Here is a 22,120-nt window from a genome sequence, read left to right on the forward strand (position 1 = left end):
GGCAGGCTCAGTTTCCAAAGGTTTGCTTCTAAATAGGTGTGCCATTTACCCATTCCCTTTGCTGAGGCAGCAGAACATGGGACGTGCACTTACAGAGGCCTCACTTCTGAAGGAGGGTGAACAACCACCAATAAATCAAGCTGAACAAGCACCAAGACATCAGATTGTAAACTGAGCCAGCTGAGCTGGGGCACCTTTTTGCACTCCTAACAAACCTCTGTACTGGAAGCAGACCAACAGACAGAGAAAACTAAACTCTTACAACATAACATCAGAATCAAAACAACACACACAAGAAAAATACAAGAATTACAGCTCAACAATCATCCTTCTCTATTCCCATTGTAAAATAGGTCCAGGATGGCTGCAGTAGAACAAGAGATAAATTGCAAGAGAAATATGAGGACACATGCTTCACCCTCAAGACTATTTTCTCATTAGTACATAATATTTCAATTCCATTTAAGATTCTTGTTTTTATGGTACCAGACCATTTGATTAATCTGAAATTAGTCTAAAATAACTTCCTCTGAAATACTCTTCAATGTAATGCTTTACCTCTTGATTAAACATTGTTCAGCAAAGAACTTGATACGTGGCATCATTGAGCATGCTGTACTAGAAATCTGGTTAAAATAATCAAGGGGGTTTTTTTATTATGTCATTTTCAGAAAACTTGAAAGGATCCCAAAATCAAAAATTAAAGCACTGTATGAGGTTGTTGAGTAGGTCTGTTCTTGTCCACCAAATGCAAAATAGGACACCTGCGTAGAAACCATGTTTTTCTGGCTGCACAACCCCAGAAAAATGTTCCTTCCCATTTCCCCCAGCCTGATCACACTCCACAAGCAAGACACAGGTATTCCACAGAATCTTTGCTCTTCTCTTGTCCTGGGTGCTATGCTTTGCTCTTTGAGGAGACACCTTTGCATCAGAGCCTGGATGAATTACCTGTTTCCTGCTGGAAGGGATGTGTTACATTTTTGCCCCAAGACTGGGCTGGCAGTGACTGAGAGAGGAGCCCATGCTGTGACCCACTGCTGGAGAACAGCGCTCACCACTCACAGGCAGAGCAAGGACAAACAAGGGCTGTTTGTACAGCATCTCCCATCAGCCCTCCCTCCCTCCTCTCATCCCAGCTCCAGCTCTCTCTGGGCACATCTCAAAGGATACAGCTGCCAAGAACGTGGAAGGGAGTGAACCAGAAGATTAAGGTACGTTTTGCTCCTGCAATTATCCTTGTCTACCTGCTCCTTCTAGTTACAGATTACAGAATTAGAAATACATATGGGAACACGCAGAAGAAGGTTTGGGAGAAGCTGTTATATTGCAGGCAGGAGGTACCATTCAAGGCAGTTGCATGGCTGGGATCCAGATCAAAATAATTCTTTTACTATCTTGCTTTTCTTCAAGGTTGGATACTCCATATGAACATCTGAAGTCACTAAATATACTATATTGCCTCCCAGTGCTCAATATAATATGGAGAGAGGTGTCTTCACAATGAATTGCTGTCTTAAAGAAAACTAACTGAGGTTTCATGAGAACTCAGTTTCTGGAAAGAATCATGGTATTGATGACAATTACAAAGCAGTAATTCATGGAATTCATTCTCAGTGGAATAGCTGCTGTCCTTACAGTGCACCAACTGTTCAAGCAAAATAGATGTAACAATTTTTTTAATGGAAAAAAATTCTTCACAATATTATCAGTTATGCAGTTCTTGTGTAATGATTTTTTAGTAATGCACTAATAAACCTAACTATCAAGCACCAACACCTAAATACTCGGCATTTTACAGGTGCTTGTGAAAGGCAAACTTGACAAATAAATAAACACCAAAATACATTTCATTTTGAATAAGTGAAACAATTTTAATATATATATGCTTTTGAAGTGCAACTTGTTAACCTGGCACACACCACTGGACAAACTGGAAAAGAACATACACCAAAAAGTGTACACATTAATGTATTTCTTGTTTTCAACATTAGGCAACTAGAAATACAACCTATTTAAGGGGAAAAGAAGGATATATTTAATGAAGGATTGATATTTTTAATGGTTGATAGACCAACCTAAAAATATTTCTGTTTTCCCAACCACGCAGGATCTCTAGAAGTGCTGAAACACACATTTTGTGCCATTTCTCAGTTTTCTCTCTTTCTAACACCTGAGCTCCTACTGATACTGTGTGACCTTTAAAGGACATCACTTCCATGAACTATTACCCTGCTGTTCTTGGACAAGGAGGCTGAGACTTGGGGTTTTCTCTTCAGCGTGATTACCTCTGCATCTAGCGGATCCAAAGATTAGATGGTGCCAAATTGCCTGGCAAGATCCTGCAAACACTCTCAGCTGAACAAGCAGAGACAGCACTAATTCCTGACTCATCATGCATATTCCCAAACTAACCATTTTCCTCTAGGAAAAGCTCCAAAGTATTTCAAAGCACTTGTATTCCCAGGTGCATTTGGTGTTAAATCTTACTTACACCACGTCAAAATAATCAAAATAATTAAATGGAAAGAATTTTTGCAAATACAAGGAGCTCATTTTCAGTATTTTTATATGGCTCTACTCCTGCTAGAATTTGAAATGATAAAATCTTGATAGAGCAAGCTGGTCAGGCTTAGCATGCCTGGCATTGCTATCTTTTCAGAAGGCTTTATAAAATAAAGGACTTTAAGAGGATTCTTGCTGGCAATGAACGAGTCTCTGAGCCACATTAATGATTGGATTTGTTCATTGAATTTTCCTGACTTGTTTTATGAGAAAAGCCTATCTTCTGTGCTATGCAACAGCAGACAATGCCTTTGACAGTCATTTTGAAATAAACATGCACATACTAGCTCTGTTCTTCACCCAGGCAATCAGTGACACTCCAACATCTGTTCAGCAGCACTCAGGAGAAGAAGTTGCAGCAGTGTGTCAGAGAGAGATGCTGCATCTGAAAGGTCTGCATCGATCCTGTGCAGGGAGCTGATGGAACACTGAGCTCCTTGGCAATCCTTCATCTGCAAATAGGGACTGCACTCCCCCAGGAAAGAAATACCCTTTTAAAGAAAGGCCTTTTCACAAAAAGCTTCTGTTTGGTTATGATCTACAAAAAAAAAAAAAAAAAACCAGAAAAACAACAGCAACAAACTCAGAGGAAATATTTAAGCAGAAACAAAATTATAATATTTTTTTCTGAATAATAACAATGTTTATGATTGGTAAAATGCATAACTGGTCAGAGGAGCTGTCTATCCATAGCTGTCCTGCATGTTGACTTAGCTAATACTGATTTTGGCACTCACCCATAGAAAATCTTCTGATGACACACTACAGCAATATCCTATTATTTTTATTAAATGGCAAGTAGTGAGTTACCTTAAAAATCACCTTAAAAATGTAGGCCGTGATTTTTGAATCTTGCAGTTTGACAGAGTACAGAGAATCCACCTATTTTCAGGATGAATGTGCCTATTTTTCAAGAAGTGAATTCCTACAAATTTTGAGGAGGTAGGCAGCTGGCAACAGAGTCAAATGAGCATTTAAGTTGAACTCCAGGTAGGGAAAGATCACCGGAATTATTAGAAATTAAAAAAAATTCACAAGAGCAAGGTATCATGAATGCCTCATCCTCAGTAGAAGAGCACAGAATAATCCAATCAGAGGAAGCAAAGGCATAAACCCCCTGCTTCCTAATTTTCTCTTTCATGGAAATTTTCTTCCATTAAATACTTAAATAATTAAGCCAAACTATTTGAACAGAAGATTAAGTTTTACTCCCTGACACTGGCATTTATCTAGGTATAGTATCAATAATTTTTTCTCTTTAAGCATTAGACTTCTCTGAGCAGAGCCCTCATAACTTAAGTGTTTATACTCCTACAAAATAAACCCATGAATATAATAATACAGATTCTACACTCAAGTCTAAAAAACACCAGGCAATGTTTACTTTATTTGAGTAGTAGTTTTGGGGTCTAAAACTAATAAAGACAATATGTTATTCAATACTGCACTCTGAGGTAATTAAAAATAGATCCCCAAGGCTCCATAACTAGTAGTTTATAGGAGTCTTCTACTAAGAGTTCCCATACAAGTTCATGGAAACTAAAAGGAATTATTCAATGAATTTTGCTTCTACAACAGAAGCCAAAAAAAGCCCCAGAAGAGCTTATTCTCACTTCACTCATGTTCCTTAATATATTGGCCACTTTTTAATGTTTTATTTTGCGACTGATGTTCAAAACAACCCAAGTTTAAATATAAAAATAAATAACCAAAAAGCTTTGAGTTTTTGCATTTTATCCCTAATATGAATCTCAATTTCCAGATTTTCTTACATTTTATTCATTGGCCGAAGAAATGGAAGATAAGATAGCTATAGTGGCAAGAAAACTACCTGAGAAAAATTACTAAAAAATACTGTAGATTTATATATTTAAAATTTTACTGTTTGTTTTTCAAGGGTGATCTCAAGATTTTTTACAAAGTAATTCATATTATAGTCACATCTACAGCTGGCATTTTTTTCTTTATCTAGATAATAGCTCTACCATCTTAACTTCACCTTTGATAGTCTTTGATTAGATATTGTCTTGCACCTTCATAGTCTTTGATCAGATGTTGTCTTACACATTGTTATTTTTGGGTTAGCCCATTCCAATCTTCAGCCCCACAATGAAGACCAGAGCTGGCCCATAACATTGTGTCAGGGCACCAGTTCCAGAGTGCCAACAAGATGAAGGACAGCAAAGTCTTCCTTAAGTCTTACACAAGAAAAATGAGTATACAGGGAGAGTGCTGGGCAGAGCTGGTCATTCTTTATTTTAATTTTCTGAGCAGAATTCCTGTTTAAATTCAGTTAAGATAACAGGTCCGTTTTGTTTGAGCATAAGGAAAGGTAAAAAACCCACTCTCCTAATATCAATAAAAATTCAGCTGAAATATTGTTCAAAAGCCTATTTTGAAAGTGAATGCCAGTTCAAGGATCCAAAGCTTTGTGGCATGATCAGACTGTGCAGGGCAGCACAGAACAGCAGAGCCCACATTAAACAAAACATTGGAAAGCCTAGTGGCCAGCAGGAGAGTTTTGCAAGGGATAATTTATCCCACCTTTTAAAAAGCCAGTTAAACCACATTGACCTCCAGTAGCAAGACTCAACTAAGCAGTCTGCAGTACTAAAGAAACCCAATAAGGAAGATTCTCCCTAGTGCTGTATGATACCAGAGGCCAGGACAGCAGCACGTGGCAGCACTGCAGACACTGCTTAATGCCTCAGCTTCTCACACAGCCCATGACACAGGATTCAATCAGCAAACAGGTTTTCTACAACTCTGATGGGGAAGGATGTTATTTATTTTATGTGAGTGACTCTTGTTTTGACAGGCAAAGTGGCCAGGGAGGCAAGGACACACAGCCAGACATGGTAGCAATCGATACAATCACTTACATCGCCAAAAAAACACGGCCAGCTCAAAGCAATTTTCTCAAGGTGAGAGGCCAAAGAAACAACAAAATTGCCAGCATCAGAAGCTTCAATTGGCAATGAAAGGATTCCCAAGGTTGTACAGAAAGTAATGAATATCAATTCTGCTGCAATATTATTTACCTCCTAGGAGAGAACACTCTCCAGCACTCAGGCTCAAATGACCGAAACTTCACAGGAAAGAGAAACGCAAGGCAGGAAGCAAATGAGGGAAAGAGCCCTGTTCAGCAGCAATAGCGTGTCACATACCTGTTTCTCTTTAGCACCCTGCTGTGGGGAGCCCGGCAAACATGAAGATGCTCTGGGTGCTGCTGCTGGTGCTGAGCTGGGTGCCGGGTGCCCCCGCGGTGCCTGCCCAGCGCCGCTCGTGCCACAAGCGGCTCCTCCAGGAGCACAGCTGCCACAGCGTCCCCGCGGGCACGGACAGCCTCCGGCACGTCCACCACGCTCTGCCACACCACTTCTGGGAAGGGAAGGGCTGCCAGGTCATCTGCTACTGCAACCTGAATGAACTGCTCTGCTGCCCGAAGTAAGATCACGCTCATTTCATGTAAACTCACATAGTTCCTCACAACTGCGTGTTATGTTTCCATCATTTTTATTTCCGTCAGTTTCCATACACAGAATAGGCTATCATTTTAAAGCAATTCCTCACTTCAAATGGTTTGAAATGATATCAAGATATAGCCAATTTCCTGTTACTGTCAGTTTTGAGGATTTGTTTTTCAGGGGCTCACCTAGGACTTGCTTAGCATATTTTGTAAACCTTCCCGTCTTATTAACAGGGAATTCGGCATTTGAATCACCCAACTTTTGACTCCTCTGTTTGATCCAAACTAAGAATAACTACATCAAACACTTATTCTGAGCATTTTACAACAAAGAAGTTTACAGGACCCCAAAAAAAATCCTATTTGGTTCCTGCTCCATGGAAGAGAACATTTAGAATATTGCTATTCTAAACTGCATGCACATAAGCTGAACAAGTAATTCTGTAAAAATAGCTGTTAAAGCAGAAAAAACAAAAGAGGGGCACAGGGGTTCACATACACTTGTATAAGGCAAAGCAAAGATTGATCCCAAGAACACAACACCTCCCTGGCTTCCTTGCACTGCTGACAAAGTCGAACAGTGAAGTTCTCACTGAACTTTGGTTTTTGTTGTTGTTATATAGAAAGAACATTACTGAGTTAAAGAAACACCATCAGCCCATACTGGTTTTAGGTAATAAAATGTATCAAGAGGTATTATTTCATTCAGCTCTTCAGCAACATCTTTTCTTCAGTAAATTTGGATTAGAAATATCAACAGTTCAAAATTTACTAATACTTCAGAGGCACCATATTGTGATGGCATTATATATGCAAGCAAAAATTATTTTTTTATATATGCTCCTCTTAATACTCATTTCTCAAGTCCCCTAAAATCCAATAAGGACAACTTTTTAGCACTCCTGTAGGGGACTCAAGTTGAATCAAACGGGAAAGACTTCTAAAGATAAAAACTTCAAACTGAGAGCAGGGTTTAAGTAAGATTTTCATCTTTCACTTTCCCTAAAACCAGATATGGTGTCCTCACCCTGAATCACACTTTGGGTCTCTAGCTTCAACCCTTGAGCAGCATAGTAAAGCCTCTTCCTTTGATAAAAATATGGAAGAAAATACTCCCTCCATCACCCTGAGGTACACAAGACCTGCTTTTATCTGTGCTCTCAGGACAAACTGCACTAAAACAGTATGTGTGCACATGCCAAAGTCCTTTATTTTGATAATATAACCTATTCAGTAAGTTTATTTTCTTAAAGTTAAAATACCAGGGTGGAGCTCTGCCACCCATTCAGCCAATGAAGGTTTGGCCATTGCTCCCACAGCAGGCTGGCAGAGGTAGAAATGCAGGATCTTCATCCAGGCCTGCAGTTGCATTTGCATTGCTGGAAGGACATCCCACAAACACAGTAATCCCACATATATCATGATACATGCTAAAAAATATCCACAGTGGGAAATGCATGTCATATTAAAGCTTTAATAAACCAGTGATCTAATTATTTAAATATGTGATCCTATCTTTCAGGGATATTTTCTTTGGACCAAAGATATCTTTTGTGATCCCCTGCAACAGTCAATGATTTGAGTCTGCAAGTGAAGATAACAGACATCATTCTACCATCTTGTAATCATGTTTTTAAGGGTAAAACAAAACTACACCAACAAAAAAACTTCCTTTTTAATCACAAGCCATTGCCTCATTTTATACTGTAAAAAGAATTTCCTTTATATACCTTTATAGAGTATCAAATACCTAAGAAATTTTCTTTTCTAATCTGGTAGCTGACCTAATTTCCATAAAGCCATTTCCATGGTTTAACAGACTGTACAAGCTCTTAATGTATCCTAATATTGCATACCCCAGCAAAAAGCAGAACTCTTCTTACTCAGCACAATATCCTTAGCTAGTTTGGACAAAGAAACTTCAAGCCTAAGCCTTCATGTTGTTAGGAACAACAACTCTCAGAGCAACTTATGGCAGTGCAGCTTCCTATTCCATTATTGCCATCACACTTTTAATGCCATTTTAAGCTGAAGCCACTCAATCCCCAGCACTTCTGAAGTAAAGCTCCCATGTTCTGTTAAGGCATCTTAAAATACATGCACATACAAAAGGCCTGTACTTCCATGTCTGAAAGTATTTCACTGAAATAAAAAAAAAAAAGAGTAAAAATTGACATCAACAGTACTAAAGCACACTTGGGTCTTGCGTCTACCTGGTCACCTGCCTTGACTGTGCAATCTCTAAACCCTTAAATTGCTTAATCTTAGCAGTGAATGTTTAAAAATATTAGAACAATATATTTTTTATTCAAGCTCTGTTTGAAATACAGTACTCCAAAGCAAGTTAAAATGCTGGCCTTTTTTAGGCTAGCCCTGTAAGGCAATAGCTACAGAAAACACAGAGATAATCATCTTAATATTTAAGAGGTATTGTGATCTGAGATAGATACAGAGAGATAAATTTTGACCATTATATGGCAATCTGTATTGGCAGGTGTTGAGAGGTTGACCACATAATTTTAAGCAGTCACCTGAACAAGCCAGGCTTACAGGCAGCAAGCCTGACTTGCTGCTTTACACAAATAAACTCTTTAGCTATCAAGCCAGTCCCACGGAAAGTGTGCAGCACTGAAGGAACTGTGCAGTCATCTACCCAAAAAATGCACTTGCACTGTTCACCCAATACCCTTAGACCTTGGCCCAAACTGCTATCACCAGCTTACCATGCTTCCTTCATGTGTCAGTATAAAAGATCACCATGACTGTTCTTGTTAGTAAACAAGGGTTGGATACTGGGGCAGGGGATGATTATACACAGCCAATAATAAAGTAAATCTGTGTGTACTATTTTTGCCCTACTGACTGTTTAACAGTTTGTCACCAGGCTTTTTAAGCCTCATTTGTGTAATTATTCAAGCAGAATAATTTGGGCTTCCTACCAAATAATCAGTTGATAGTAAAATAAACCCCATAACTCTGGCAACCCAGTGAAAATATCCAAAGTCAGTGCTCTGCAAAAAAAAAAAAAACCAAAACCAAAAACCTATGGTATGTGCTCTTGTGTAAAGTCCTCTACAAAACTTCTGTAGTTTGTGCCATCTAGTTTCTACAAGAATCATGTTGTATATGCCTGGCATTCACAGCCTGGCAAACAGCTGTAGCAAAAAAAAGTTAAGGCAGATACAAGGCTGGGTACTAAAGTTGGTGGCTTTCAGTTAAAATTTCTTCCAAGACTCCTGGAAAATCCACAATCCACAACTTTGCCACTTTGCACAGGCAGCAAGATAGAGTCGCTTAAGTTACTGCTTTAAAACTGACAAATAGAAACTTGCTTTTGTTTCTTTCCCTACTCTTCCTTCCCTCACACAATTTCATCTACAGGTCCTGCCAGGCCTAGGTGAGAACATTCAACCCTGTCATGCACTCAGAACAAAACTCTTTATCCTTTGGATGTCCTATCCATGACTAGGTTCCCTGGCTTTTTATGCAATTTGCACTTTGAAGGTAAGAAGCTTGAATGTGTTCAAAGGACATTTAGTAAACAAATTGACAGTCCCTATAGTGAAATGGCCATGAAAACATACCTTCAAAGAAGCAGCAATTTTAGCTGTCACTAGCTAGATATCACTGTCCTGAACTTAAGCCAGCACTGCAGAACTGTATTGTGGAAATAGATAGAGCAGTACAAGTGAAAGAAATCACACCATTGGGAAAGCAGCCAGTCTGAGGTTAGGGTTTATCATCATTCAGTTCTATGCAAGCCTCACAGGTCAAAAAAAGCAAAGTGAAGCATCTTAGTTGTAGTGATGCTTGCAGACTAGTAATTTTCAAAAAAACTCGAAAGATTAACATCAAGCAGATTAGATCACAGACATACTGCTTTCTTATTTTTCCCAAATTAAGGAAAAGCTTATAAACATCTGATAAGGTTGGGAGTTGCAATGAATGCTAACTGGACCAGATGAAGCCATGTGCTCCTCAGTTTTAAGATAAAAACTATTTTCCCTCAGCTGTTAATTCATCCTACATGCTTAAGTAGAAAGAAATAATTTTCCATACACCACACATTTAGATTGACAAAATAGTTGCAATACAAGAAGTCATTCATAATACCATCTTCAACATCACAGATTTCTAAGACAATCAATTAAAAGCCTAAGTATTGCTGGATATTATTCTCCATAAGCTACCATGGGTTCTGGGTTTATTGAGAGGGGGTTATTCCTTTTAGACAGGCCTGAGCTAATCCATGCAATGGAAAAGAAGCAGTGTGCCTGTTAGAAGAGGCTGTATTGACCCCACACAGGCTCAACTCTCATTCTCCAATTAAGTTCTTAGCAGCAGTCCGTGCAGACAAATGGAGAAGTCAGCAGGTAAAGGATTTCTTACTGAGTCAAAGGATTTCTCAGCACAGCAAGCTGCAGCAGTCTCTTCATCTGTACTTACAGCTTTGAAATTCAAGAGCTGCATTTTTTTCCATTTTAATATAGGAGCAGGAAGGCCTCAGTGCTTGGAAGCACGTATCTCAGCAATGACACAATGAATAAACAAATCAGAAAATCCTCCAATACTTGTTTCCAAAGGGGGAAAAAATTGTTACTCAGCCATTTCTGCCCAGCTAAGAACAGAACTGGCACTTAAAACCTTTTACCTTAGGAAAAAGAACCTATTGCCAAGTCTGCTACAGTTTTTTTTTTTAAAGGCATTGCATCATAAGCACTTGAGGCACACTTATAAATATATCCTCGGCACGTTTCAATTGAAAAATATTTTAATATTATTACATAGTTCATTAAAGCTTAACTATTAGGTACAAGTATCATAGAATCACAGAATATGCTGAGCTGGATGGGACCTGTCAGGATCGAGTCCAACTCATTAAAATTACAGACACACCCATCTGAGCAACAATATCAGTGATATTTATTTAAAATACTTTTGCTGAGGAAATTTGTTTCATAAGGGATGGTTTTCAAACAAATCAGCAAGGTTATGAAAAAAAAAAAACAGACAAACTCTCTCAGGAGAAAAAGTTACAAAGAAAGCTTTTGCATATCAACAAAACCTCAGTCTTTTCATTTGCAGCCTGAGTCTCAGTCCCAACCTTTTCTGCCTAATGAATCCCACTATCCATCTTTAGATCTGGTTTGTTCTTGTCATTCTTCACTGAGTAGATGAAGTATGTTAAGGTGTCCTTTTCATTCACTGGAATTGTCCTAAAGTGGCAGCCAATTATCTATAAAGGAAGAATGCAAGGAAATTAAATAATCACTCTTACATGCAAAAACTGAAGATTCATATTTAAATGTACTACATTCAAGTTTAAAAGACTGATTAAGAAGTTTATAAAAAAGGAAATTCTGCCTCTCTTCAGAAGTCTTCAGTAGTCATAAAAAGGTAAACAGGAACTATTTTACTGATAACTGTGAACTAAATGTAGGAGATTGTACCCCTAATTTCCAAAGTAAAAAGCTGAGAATTTTTTCAGGGGAAAAAAACCCTCAAAGCCATCAGAACAATCAGGGGACTACCATTACATTTGTTTAGTTAGAGCTTGAATATAACAGGTAATCACTACAGAATATTAACAGTGACAGTACAATTATGAGAGGCTACTGCTCTCCACTCAACTTGGGAGGTGGTGTCTGCATCAAATCACATACAGAAACATTTAACACAACACAAGAATTACCAGAAATTTATAACTGAACATTCAGCTCTTCAAAACAAAGCTATTAATGAAAATTCACCATGCTGTAACCATTGAAACACAACAATCCGTAAGCAGTTCTTGAAGCACTTGTCATTTCATCAGTCTTTCCCTTCATCAAAATAAACACCAGCTTTAAAAGAAAGTTGCAAAATATTGTAACTGAATCTGTTCTCTGGCTCTTTGCCAGACTGGTAGATTAAAAGGATGAAGTGAAAAACATGGGACTGCTCACTTAAGCACCACAGGATATGTGTGGGATAAATGGATAAATGTTCAGCCTAACTAAAAAATTTGGAAACTTTCTAAACTCTAACCCAAAAGCATTCACAGAGAAGCAGTTTGACACAGTAATTTAACGAGAACTTTCAGTAACAGCTAGAGCAGTGTCCATGGTATGTTGGGACAGATTGCAAGGAATCAAATGTACTGTGTATTAAGGAAGCTCTGTGGCTATAGCTCACAAATACCTGCAGGTCAGTCAAATCAAGCATGTGGCAGAACAGCTTTGCCCATGCACCACTGGAATAACCCAGTGCAAGTATCCTATGAGAGGTACCTAAAGCAGACCCTGCGAAACACCAGTTGTGCAGAACAAAAACTGCCTGTGATTTTTCAATTCACAGTCCTTCTAACTCAAGAGCTAACCTAGATATAAGAAAATGGAAGACTGATTTTGCATTCTCACATTTAGTGGCAGCAGGGCTATTCCTTTACAGTTCAGCCTTGAGATCACCCACACCTTTAAGAGCCTTGTTTTTAATGCACACAGATTAAGGAGAGATGAAAACAGTGTCTGCACTTACATACAGCTGAATGTATCACTGCACAAAAGTGAAAAATCAGCAGCTATACCTTCCTGTTAAGATCACCAGCCCTTCCACTTATTTACATCAATGTGCTGTGACTGCACCTTTGCAGCACTGAAGAATTCCTATAAAACAGCACTCATGCAAAGCAAAGATGCTATCATACAGCTGTACTGACATGCAGCTTCAGCACTTTTGGAAACAGTAAATTCCATGTAATTCCAGTTTTCTGACAGCAGATTCCAGTGGTTTTAACAGAATTAATTATCAGCAGAAGCATGTTTTTTCAGGCTTCTGTACTTTACACATACAGAAACCTATGTTTGCAGTAACTAGCTTTTTAAGGCAAAGTCTGAACTTCACCAGAACCTCACTGACAGCTCTCAGTTTCTAGTTCCTTCCAGCAGGACATTTCAGGCGAAGCTGTGATTGATGCACAGACAGAATAAATCCATGATTCTATGACATTCAGGGGCATGAAGACCATCTTACTGCTCCAGCTTAACACTGTGTTTACAAGCAGCATACACTCCTTTTGGAAGCTGAGAGTCCCTCCTCTGGAAAGAGCTTTTACTTTTGATTCACTTAGCTCAGGAGCTGTGGCCAATGAAGGAAGCTAGATAAGCAGCTCCCTTTTGTTCTCCTAAAATCCAGATTATATAGGCACTTTATGCAAGGATCACAGTGCATAGAAAACCACATGCCACAGCAAGTTGCATTTTCTATTATGGGAAACACTCATACATACTTCAACAAGCTGTGCTTTGTTAAGTCCCGGTCTGGTCTGTAGCTTGAAGTGTCTTTTGTACCTTCGAAGTGTGTTTACTTGTAACTGATATAAATCAACCTAGAAGAAAAGAGGGGGAAGGGGAAGAAAACAATCTAATATAACTGAAAAAAATTCAGTCATTAACAGTTTGTCTTGCAAAAGCATTTTGGAAAATCACAGATACACAAGTGTAAACAGTCAGCTCAGCAGATGTCATTTTGACAAAAAACAAACCTTCCAGCAGAAAGGAAAATAGCCCAGCTCAGTTTAAGAGTGTTTTGTTGTTACTGAGCATGCCTCTACTTCCCTTTAGCTGTGGACGTTATTTTGAATTCACTATTGTATTTGCATCCATTCTGGAATTTTGTTTGCTTCCCACTTCCAGCACGATAACACAAGCCCAAGAGCAACTTTTATATAACATCTATAAAAATGCTAATCCAAAGGAGGATCAGCATCTATACTGTATATTCAGCCATTATTTCATTACCCTGTACTGTAATTTAAGCCATTAAATCTTATGTAGATTTCATACAAGACACCATGCACCATGAAAGATATCTGCACCATGAAAGAGCACATATTAGAATCAGGACAGAGTCCAGAATGCACAAGTATTCTTGGCTTGAGGTGACGAAAGAAAACAACTGTTCTTGCTCTCCTAATGTATCCCTGCTACACAAGCAATATGCAGGAGTTACATGCATGGGCATAAACGTCCAAAATTCTTTCTCAATGTCATTCAGCAGTTGAGAGAATTACACAAAGTCCTCTCAGGGATACAAATACACAGCCTTAATCCAGTACTCTGTCAGTTTTGAATCCTGTGTACTCTGATCAGTCACTTCTCCCAGCAACAGCTTACCCTTCCCATCCTCCCTGACAACCTAAGAGAGCTTAATCAGATGACTGAGTGGGAGAGCAGGCTCAGAAAGCAGGCTGAGTGAGAAATTCTATTAGGTCAGTTGCAATTACAGAAGTATTCTCCAAACTCACTGCATTAAAGATTGATGAAGGCATTCACCTTTGCTTTAAATTCATTTAACAGCCTCACTGCAGAACACTTAGAACAGCAGTGCTACTGCACACTTGGCAACCTGGCCAGGCCTGAAGTGAGGTCACCTTGCAAGATAAAGGATGGTATCCCTTGGTGTTTCTAAAGTTTACATGGCATTAAATTACCCTTCCCAAGCCACAGTGGGGAAGCCACCCTTGCAGCGTCATGCAAAGGAGGAGCAGCAGCTTTTCACCAAACCCCAGAAGCTACCAGTACTGCAGGAGTATCTTTTCCTCCTGTAGGAATTGTTTCCAACCAGTAAAGATGGGCATGATTGAGATGGGGCAGGAGGGCCTTACAACTCTTTAGAAGAATGACACTTTTTTCCTTAGCAAACCGGGTAATAATTGAAAATAAAGGTGGTCAAGGGCAAACAAGTATCTAAGGCATACAGGAATTACAAGGAATGAACATACTGCCCTTGTCCAAACAGCCAGCTGACACTCCTCAAAAACAGTTCCCAGTTTTTTGGTTTTTTTTAATACTACTGTTAAGGGAACAAAAAAGCTTGTTTTCTTGTTCTGGAGATATCCATCAGTTGTGACATGTTTTATAATCCTGGCATAAGAAAACAAAACAGGCTTCCAGGAGAGCTGCAATTACACAGTGTCAGAGAGCTACCTGAAGTCACTCACAGCACTAGCTTTAGACAGAACTTTCCAAGAAACAATCCCAGATATTTAACAGACAGACAACACCATCCAGCATCAAACTACTTGCAATCTCCTAAAATCCTCTTAGCCAGAGCCTCCAGACTGGAGCCTCGTGCCTAAAGGCACAGATTCCTGAACAGAGTTTCCCGCTTACTTGCTGTTATCTGCAGATGCTGACCATAAGGATGCCATTAAATTAACACTTACAGAGCAATTTCTGAAGAATGTTTAAACAATCCCTCTCAGAAGGGACCACGTAGGCATAACAGCCTCTGCTCAAAATTAACACTGTGGAGCACCTGCTAAGCAACGTTGTAGCAAAAATAACCCAGAGCATGTGTAAGAAAAAGAGAGCCTTATGTTAAAGACCGACCCATTATACCATGAAAAAAGTTGGATGCTTTAGTTCCCTTATTTTAATGGGTCAGATTTCACTGATGTGCAGGGGAGAAAACAGGTTGAAAAGCCACGGTATTTCTCTACTCCACTCCTTCACAGCAGAGCTCCCCAAATGGCTCTTCCCCCCACAGTGGGGCAGAAACAAAGCTGCCATCATTAAACTCTCATCTTTAAAGTGACTAGGGCAATGGAATAATTGCCAAGAACCATCTGCAATACATTTAGCACAACAGGGACAGGACAGAGAAGCATTTATATCCCAAGCATTATGTGCAATTCCCTTCAGGTTGTGAGCTCCTGTAAAACATAAGAGCTCGACGGTATGTGGCAAAGCGCTAAGGAGGAGGAAGCTGAAAACAGTAGATTTCTGAGAGAACCATCAGACGCTTAAAAATAGAGACTCTTGTTCATTGTACTCTGCACCATTTAATCACAAAACATTCCACAAAACTCAGTTAAATTCTGTTGTATTAAGAACAATGCAAATCAAAGATCTTCCCTTTCCCACATGCAAGATAAGCTGTAAAAGTGGGAGGGTGGTGTTGGTGCAGACTCGGTGTCATTAAGAAGCTTAACACAGTAATTCGAAAAACCCCAAACAACTGTTTAGCTACCTCTGGAGTGTCGATGTCTTGCACTGGTGAATCACCATCATCATCGCTGCCTTTCCTCTTTCTTCTATTTCTCACACTCTGAATTAAATTTTTGTGGAAGTCACAAATGTACAGATGTCTTGCCTAGAAGAATAAAACGGCATCTTTCAATCAAACCCACGGAGTGTATCCCCCAGACTAGAGTGCACGAACACAGACAATGCTGAGCACTCACAGCCACTTAAACTGGGTTGAGGAAGCTTTTTTACTGGCTTCTTCTAAAGGGAGAGCGTGCTGCACTGCTGCAATGGGCCGATGCAGCAGTGCCAGGCTGTGGAGCCACGCAGCACAGCCCGCCCTCCTTCCCTCCCTCCGGCCGCGCATCGCACCGCGGGGCCGGGCAGCACGCAAACAAAAAACAACTCTCCGCTTTCTCTGCACGGCTGAGAGAGGCTCTCATTTCCCCAGCTATATCCTCCCCTCCTTGTTTTACTTCCGCTACCCGGCGTGGTCACGCAACACACTTATTTTTACTTTCTTTCTTTTTAACAAGTTTCCCTTTCGTGGGGATCTGCACGCTTTGGGAGACCTGGGCCCGGGGCTGCCCGGAATCCCCAGCTCCGCGTGTTTTGAGTGCAGAAGAGAGCACGGGGCAGCGTTGGGGACGGGCTGCACAGCGGGGCCGGGGTCTCTGGGGGCACACGCAGCCCCGGCCGGCGCAGGGCGCTCCCGCCGGCCGCCCCACGCTGCAGCCCGCCTTGCCCTCCCCTCCCCTCCCGCGGCACCCGGCGAGGGCGAGCGCTGCCCCGGCTCCCGGGCAACCCGGCCCGCAGGAAGGCGGCCGGCCCCCGCCCTGCCCGGCCGAGCCGTGCCGAGCCGAGCCGCGCAGCGCGGGGCCCGATGGCTGCCGAGCGGAAGATGGAGCGGCACGGCAGGAGACGCGCGGCGCTGCAACACGAGGCGGGGCGGCGAGCGCGGCCCTCGCCAGCAACACAGACAAACTAGCGCGCCGGAGCCATGCAGGCTGCGCTCCGCTCCGGCCGGCAGCGGCGCTTCCCGGCCACGCTCAGCCCGCTCCGCTACAGCGGGGCACACGCAGTCGGTGCCCGGGCTCCTGGGGCTAGAGGGGACCCCAGGGGCAGGCAGGAAAGGCGGGCGCTGTCCCCCGCCCGGAGGGACTTTCAGCCAGCGCTCCTGCCGCGCCAGCCAAACTCGGCCGTGCTACCGAAAAGAGCTGGGAAGGGGGAACGAACACTTCCCCGCCGCCAAACACCCCTCCTTCCCCACTAAACTTGATTAAAAGTCCCCCGGCCAACTAAGACACAGACGCAGCGACCAACCGGCCGCTTTTGTCCGCCCGCCCCGCCGGCTGCCCTGGCGCGTCCTCCCCTCGCGGACTTACGCTCTTGTCCAGCTCGATCTTCACCTTCTTCTGCGAAATGCTCTTCTGGATGCGCTTGCTGAAGCTGGCGTTGCCGGCGGTGCGGCCGCATCGCTCCCCCTCCTCCCGCAGGCAGCACAGCTGCCCGGCCCCGGGGCCGCCCGCGCACCCGCCGCCCGCCGAGCCCGCGGCGGCGACGGCGGCCGGACCCAGCCCCGGCGGCGCTGGCGGCGGCGGCACCTCCACGGCGGAGCCCGCATTGCCCACCACCGGCGCGGCGGCGGGGTCTGCCCCGCGCTGGGTCACCTCCTCGGGGGCGAAGCCGTTCATACCCGGCGCCACCGCCGGCGGGATCCCGCCCCGCACCAAACTTCCCCGGCGAGGCGCCGCGGCCCGGCGGGGGGCTCCCCGCTCCCTGCCTGCCTCGCTTCAGCGGCGGCACCGGGGCGCAAGCCTGCCCTGGAGGGCGGTCAGCCCACGCGTCGCGGGAAGGACTCTCCCCGCCAGCAGCGGCCGGCCGAGCTCCGCGACTACCGGAGCGGCAGCGGCAGAGCCCCGCGGGCCGCCCCACTTCCTCCTTCCCCCCCTGTCATGTGGAGACTCTTCAGCTGTTTCCTATGTAACAACAGCAACCTGCCGCCCCGCCCCGCCCCGCCGCGCATGCCGGCTGCCGCGCGCGGCCCCACGGGAAGCGCAGTCCCTGCCCGGGGCACGGCGCGGCGGCGGGAGCGCGGCCCGGGCACGGCCGGGGGCAGGACGCGCTGCGGCAGCCGCTGCTCTACCCGCGCCGCGCTCCGCTCCCTCTGCCTCCCAGTCTGGAGGCTGGGCCCGCTGCAAAGCCCCGCGCGTCAAGCTCTCTTTTTCCCCCTTCCCGCGCCTCCGCCGTGGGATGTGAATGTGGAAGGGCGGCCCCGGAGGGTGTCGCGGGTCGGAGCTGCCGCCGGCACGGCCGAGAGCGTACCCGCGCTCCTAGAGAAGCGACGCGGGGCCGGCGGCCTCCGCCGCCTCCTGCCGGGTCTCGCGGCGCCTCGTTGTGCCGCAGCGGCTGCCCCTGTTCACTTGTTCTCGCTGTAGTGTTTTAGCCGCAGCCGGCACTGCTCGGGCTGCTCGTTCCGGACCGTCTGTCTCCTGCCTTCCCTCTCGGCCTCTTCCTTCCCTGCCTCCTTTCTTTCCCGCTGACTGTCGGCCATGGCCGGCAGCGGCTCCCGCTGCCCGAGAGGACGGGCGGGCTCTGTGCGGGGCTCCTGCCGCCCCGCTGCGGGAGGCAGCTCCGCGGGAGCCGCAGCGCAGCCGCCGGCTCTGCGTCTCTCGGCGGAAAACAAACGGAGCTCCGGCCTTTGTTAGAGCTGATTTTACAACACGCGTAGTCAGGGCTCCGTCCTGTGTTCCTGTGCAAAACCCTCTGAAGACAAAGGCGACTCAGAGTGAGTTTCCAGTTAAAAAATCCATTTAAAAGGATTTTTTGTTGGTAAAGGTGACTGTAACAACTGAAAACCCTTGAGAATGCAGAATTATTTTCGCTAATGATGAACCAAGCAAGACCTTGCTGTGCACACGACAAGGTAAAATAGACGCTCTGAGAATACTTGACAAAAGCAGTTTTTAGTTTTAGAGAATACTTGACAAAAGCCTTTTTAGTTTTGAGGCTTTACAAAGCTACATGAGAGATGCGTTGGCATTAAATCAAAATTTAACAATTCAGCTGTTGACAGCAGAGTGGCAAAAGCAGCAAGCTCTGATCTACTGTCCTTTCAAGCACATTCAAAGGAGGCACAAGGAAGGGAGAGGTTTTGCTTTCCCTTTGAACTACCGCAAATATTCCTTTAAATCTCAGAAGCGGCATCTGAGCTGAGCGTGCTCAAAGCGCAATGATTTAATCGCTGAAATATTTGACCGTATCGCTTGCTGTGCATTTCCAACTTAAAGAAGGAGAGAAGTAGCAGGGAGGCTGGTGAATAATTCAAGGAGACACAGATCCTGCGTAAGCCAGAGTTCTGCCTGAGCCGGGAACACGATTATAGAGCAGTTTCAGTTTGTGCTGCAGATGGCTCCTTAATCTGATTGCGTAACCTGGTATTAGAGAATAAGGGTCGGTCCCACAGCCGCAGCTGAGTGAAGGATACAGTAACTGAAGCTGCGCTGAGCTAAAGTCACAGCAGCTATCCACGGGACACGTTTCAGTGATTAGCAAAGGGAATAGGAGAAGAGTTGGAAAAAATACTGAGCTCTGCTTTGTTGTCAGCCAAGTTGAAGACTGTATAATACCTAGGTTATTTCCACGCTCTGCTGCTGAGCAATCTCAGGCAGCAAAAGTTTAACCGATGTTTTGAGTTTCTTGTGACTTCAAACTTTTGAAAACTGTAATAATGTTAAGATAAAAAAGAACAAAAACCCCAATAACAATCATAGTAGATGTTAAAATCTGGGAAAAGTGGGACAAGGGTGAGTTCCAGGAATTCTTCAGTGGGAATCTGGGTCATGAATTGCAATTTCTAGACTCTTGGACTATGTCTTTTGAGGTTCTTTTGGTTTGGGGGTTTTTTGGGTATTTTTTTCAGATGGATTTGACCTTACTCTGAGCATAAAATATGTCTATCTGGGCCTGGCTGCTGTTGTTTGGTTTGATGGAAAGATCACTTGTGCATTTTAAATGTTTCTGATCCTCTTTCTACAGTTTGGGAGCAGTTAAAAGCCTGATTATGTTACCCAGCCGTGCTTGCCAAGATGCTAATTTATAAGCATAATTTCAAGTAAAGCAGTATCATAGTTTCATGATTAGGTCACAATAAGAGAGTCGTGGGACTTAGAAAGATGGTTCTGTTTCTGCTGTAAGCTGCTCATTTTCACACCTGTGCCCTGTGCCTCTTTGTGCCCATAAAAACATTGCTGTGGCTGCACAGCAAACTCTGTTGGGTTACAACTAGGCTAGCAGCAAGAAAAATCGTTTGGACTTTCCTGCTCAGTTGCAGGATGCCCCAGCACTCAGGATGGTGCAGTAGGAGGGCAGGACTGTGTGACCACCTCATTTGGTATGAATGCCTGCATACAGTTACAAAGAAATCATGTTACTTTTAATCTTGCATCACATGTGGGATGAAAAATACAAAGAGCTGCAGCTACATGGGCTTATCACAGTATGAAGCTTACTTACTACAAAATGGATTTGCAAACTTTCATGAAGCTTGGGCTACATTAAATGAAAACAAAAATCATTGTGGAGTATATTGTCTAAAATTACAATTTTTTAACATAAACTGTAGTACTGGGTACTGTAAGTATTCAGATATAAATAAAGCATGTATGGGACATATTTTAAATTAACACAAAAACATGCAGTATTGCAACCATATACTGATTAAACTTCAAAAATTAAATCAGTTCAAAGGAAACAGGAGCTCCAAACCAACTACCCTGTACATGACATGTCACTAGTACTCACAGCAGAGCTGAGTAGTACAGAAGGCAGCAGTAATCTGTATCCCTTGGGGGTGCCAAGAACACAGCATGGATGACTTGTAAGTGACATGCAGAAAGAGCAGGAGCTACAGCATCCCAAAAAGTCTGGATTCACAACTCCAAGGCTCTGAAGTCAGCGGGACTCAGTGGCCCCTCCTGGCACCGAGGCAGGCCAGGCACAGGTGGGAGCCCAGCAGCTTGTTCTTCTCTGAGATGCCATATGTCCCAGCTCCTGTTAGCTTTTGATTGATGTGTTTTGTAATTTGAGAGAAAAGAATGATAATCAGATACATCACCTTGGATATATTGCAAGCACATTGCAAACCCATTGCTGGTGATCACTCCTGGAAGATAAATGTGGCTCTTGCAACTTTGTATGCATTTCCATGGCAAAAAGTTCAGCTGGGGAGGATGATTCCTTCCCCAGCAGGTACCACTCACTTGAAGTCCAAGGGTACGTTCATGCACTTGTGTTCAGCACCTGAAATTATCCTGTTGGCAAAGGGAATAATAAGGAAAACTATTGGTAGACATTTTTCTCAGCAAATACACATTTTATTTGGTATGTATTATAACTACTTCAGTGAAAAAAGATTCCTTTAAAACACTTGAAAAATTCTGCAAATTCCATCACACACCCTGGTCATTTTAATAAAAAAACAATCTACTTGATAAGCAAGCATTCATAGGCTGTGATAAAGAACACTGACCAAATCTCTCCTTCCTTACCAGAAACAAGTGCTATCTTTTTTTGTTTTTTCTTTTTTCCTGATTTTTTTAATACCTTATTTTCTTTTCCCACTCCAGCACCACCTAACCTGCTACTGCCTCTTGCTCTGCTTCTAATTTATTGCCCGAATTTGTTAAAGCATAGACCCAAAGCATAGGAATATTGGAACTTGCCTACAGACAATTTTTTTTACTTCTTTACATATTTTAGGCTAGGATAGTAAAGTATGATTTCACATAATTAATTGTATAACAAAACATAATCTGTATTAGTACACATAGACGTTATTGTATATGGTTCAAGAAGTACAGTAATAGAAAAAAGAATCATAACTTTAACCAGAGTTATCTCCAGGTCTGAATCCAGCTGAAGCCAATCTTTCTTTTATAGGCATTTGGCCTTGTACAATGGAAACTCAAGATGTGTGGAAGAGTATATATAACAAAAGCTTTTATTTAAAGATTTAAAGCAGTAAAGAAGGTCCAAAACTACACATTTTGTTTTAAGAATAATTTAGGATTAAAACTAT

At 42.9% G+C, this 22,120-nt stretch overlaps 2 protein-coding genes across 2 annotated transcripts; one reads left to right on the forward strand and one right to left on the reverse strand.

Moving 5' to 3' along the window:
* The first annotated feature begins 1,105 nt into the window (after positions 1-1,105).
* On the forward strand, positions 1,106-8,881 carry SCRG1 (stimulator of chondrogenesis 1). The gene is made up of 3 exons (XM_063156198.1): positions 1,106-1,214; positions 5,747-6,012; positions 7,557-8,881. The coding sequence occupies exons 2-3, from the start codon at positions 5,774-5,776 to the stop codon at positions 7,609-7,611; spliced, it is 294 nt and encodes a 97-aa protein (XP_063012268.1). The 5' UTR covers positions 1,106-1,214; positions 5,747-5,773; the 3' UTR covers positions 7,612-8,881.
* Positions 8,882-10,935: 2,054 nt separating this feature from the next.
* On the reverse strand, positions 10,936-17,750 carry SAP30 (Sin3A associated protein 30). Its single transcript, XM_063156197.1, has 4 exons — positions 17,427-17,750; positions 16,046-16,168; positions 13,302-13,400; positions 10,936-11,270 (listed from the first exon to the last, which is right to left on the reverse strand). Exons 1-4 carry the CDS (start codon positions 17,733-17,735, stop codon positions 11,148-11,150), a joined length of 654 nt encoding a protein of 217 aa, XP_063012267.1. The 5' UTR covers positions 17,736-17,750; the 3' UTR covers positions 10,936-11,147.
* Positions 17,751-22,120: the final 4,370 nt, after the last annotated feature.

The sequence above is a fragment of the Melospiza melodia genome, chromosome 5 (genome assembly GCF_035770615.1).
Source record: "Melospiza melodia melodia isolate bMelMel2 chromosome 5, bMelMel2.pri, whole genome shotgun sequence".
NCBI lineage: Eukaryota > Metazoa > Chordata > Aves > Passeriformes > Passerellidae > Melospiza > Melospiza melodia.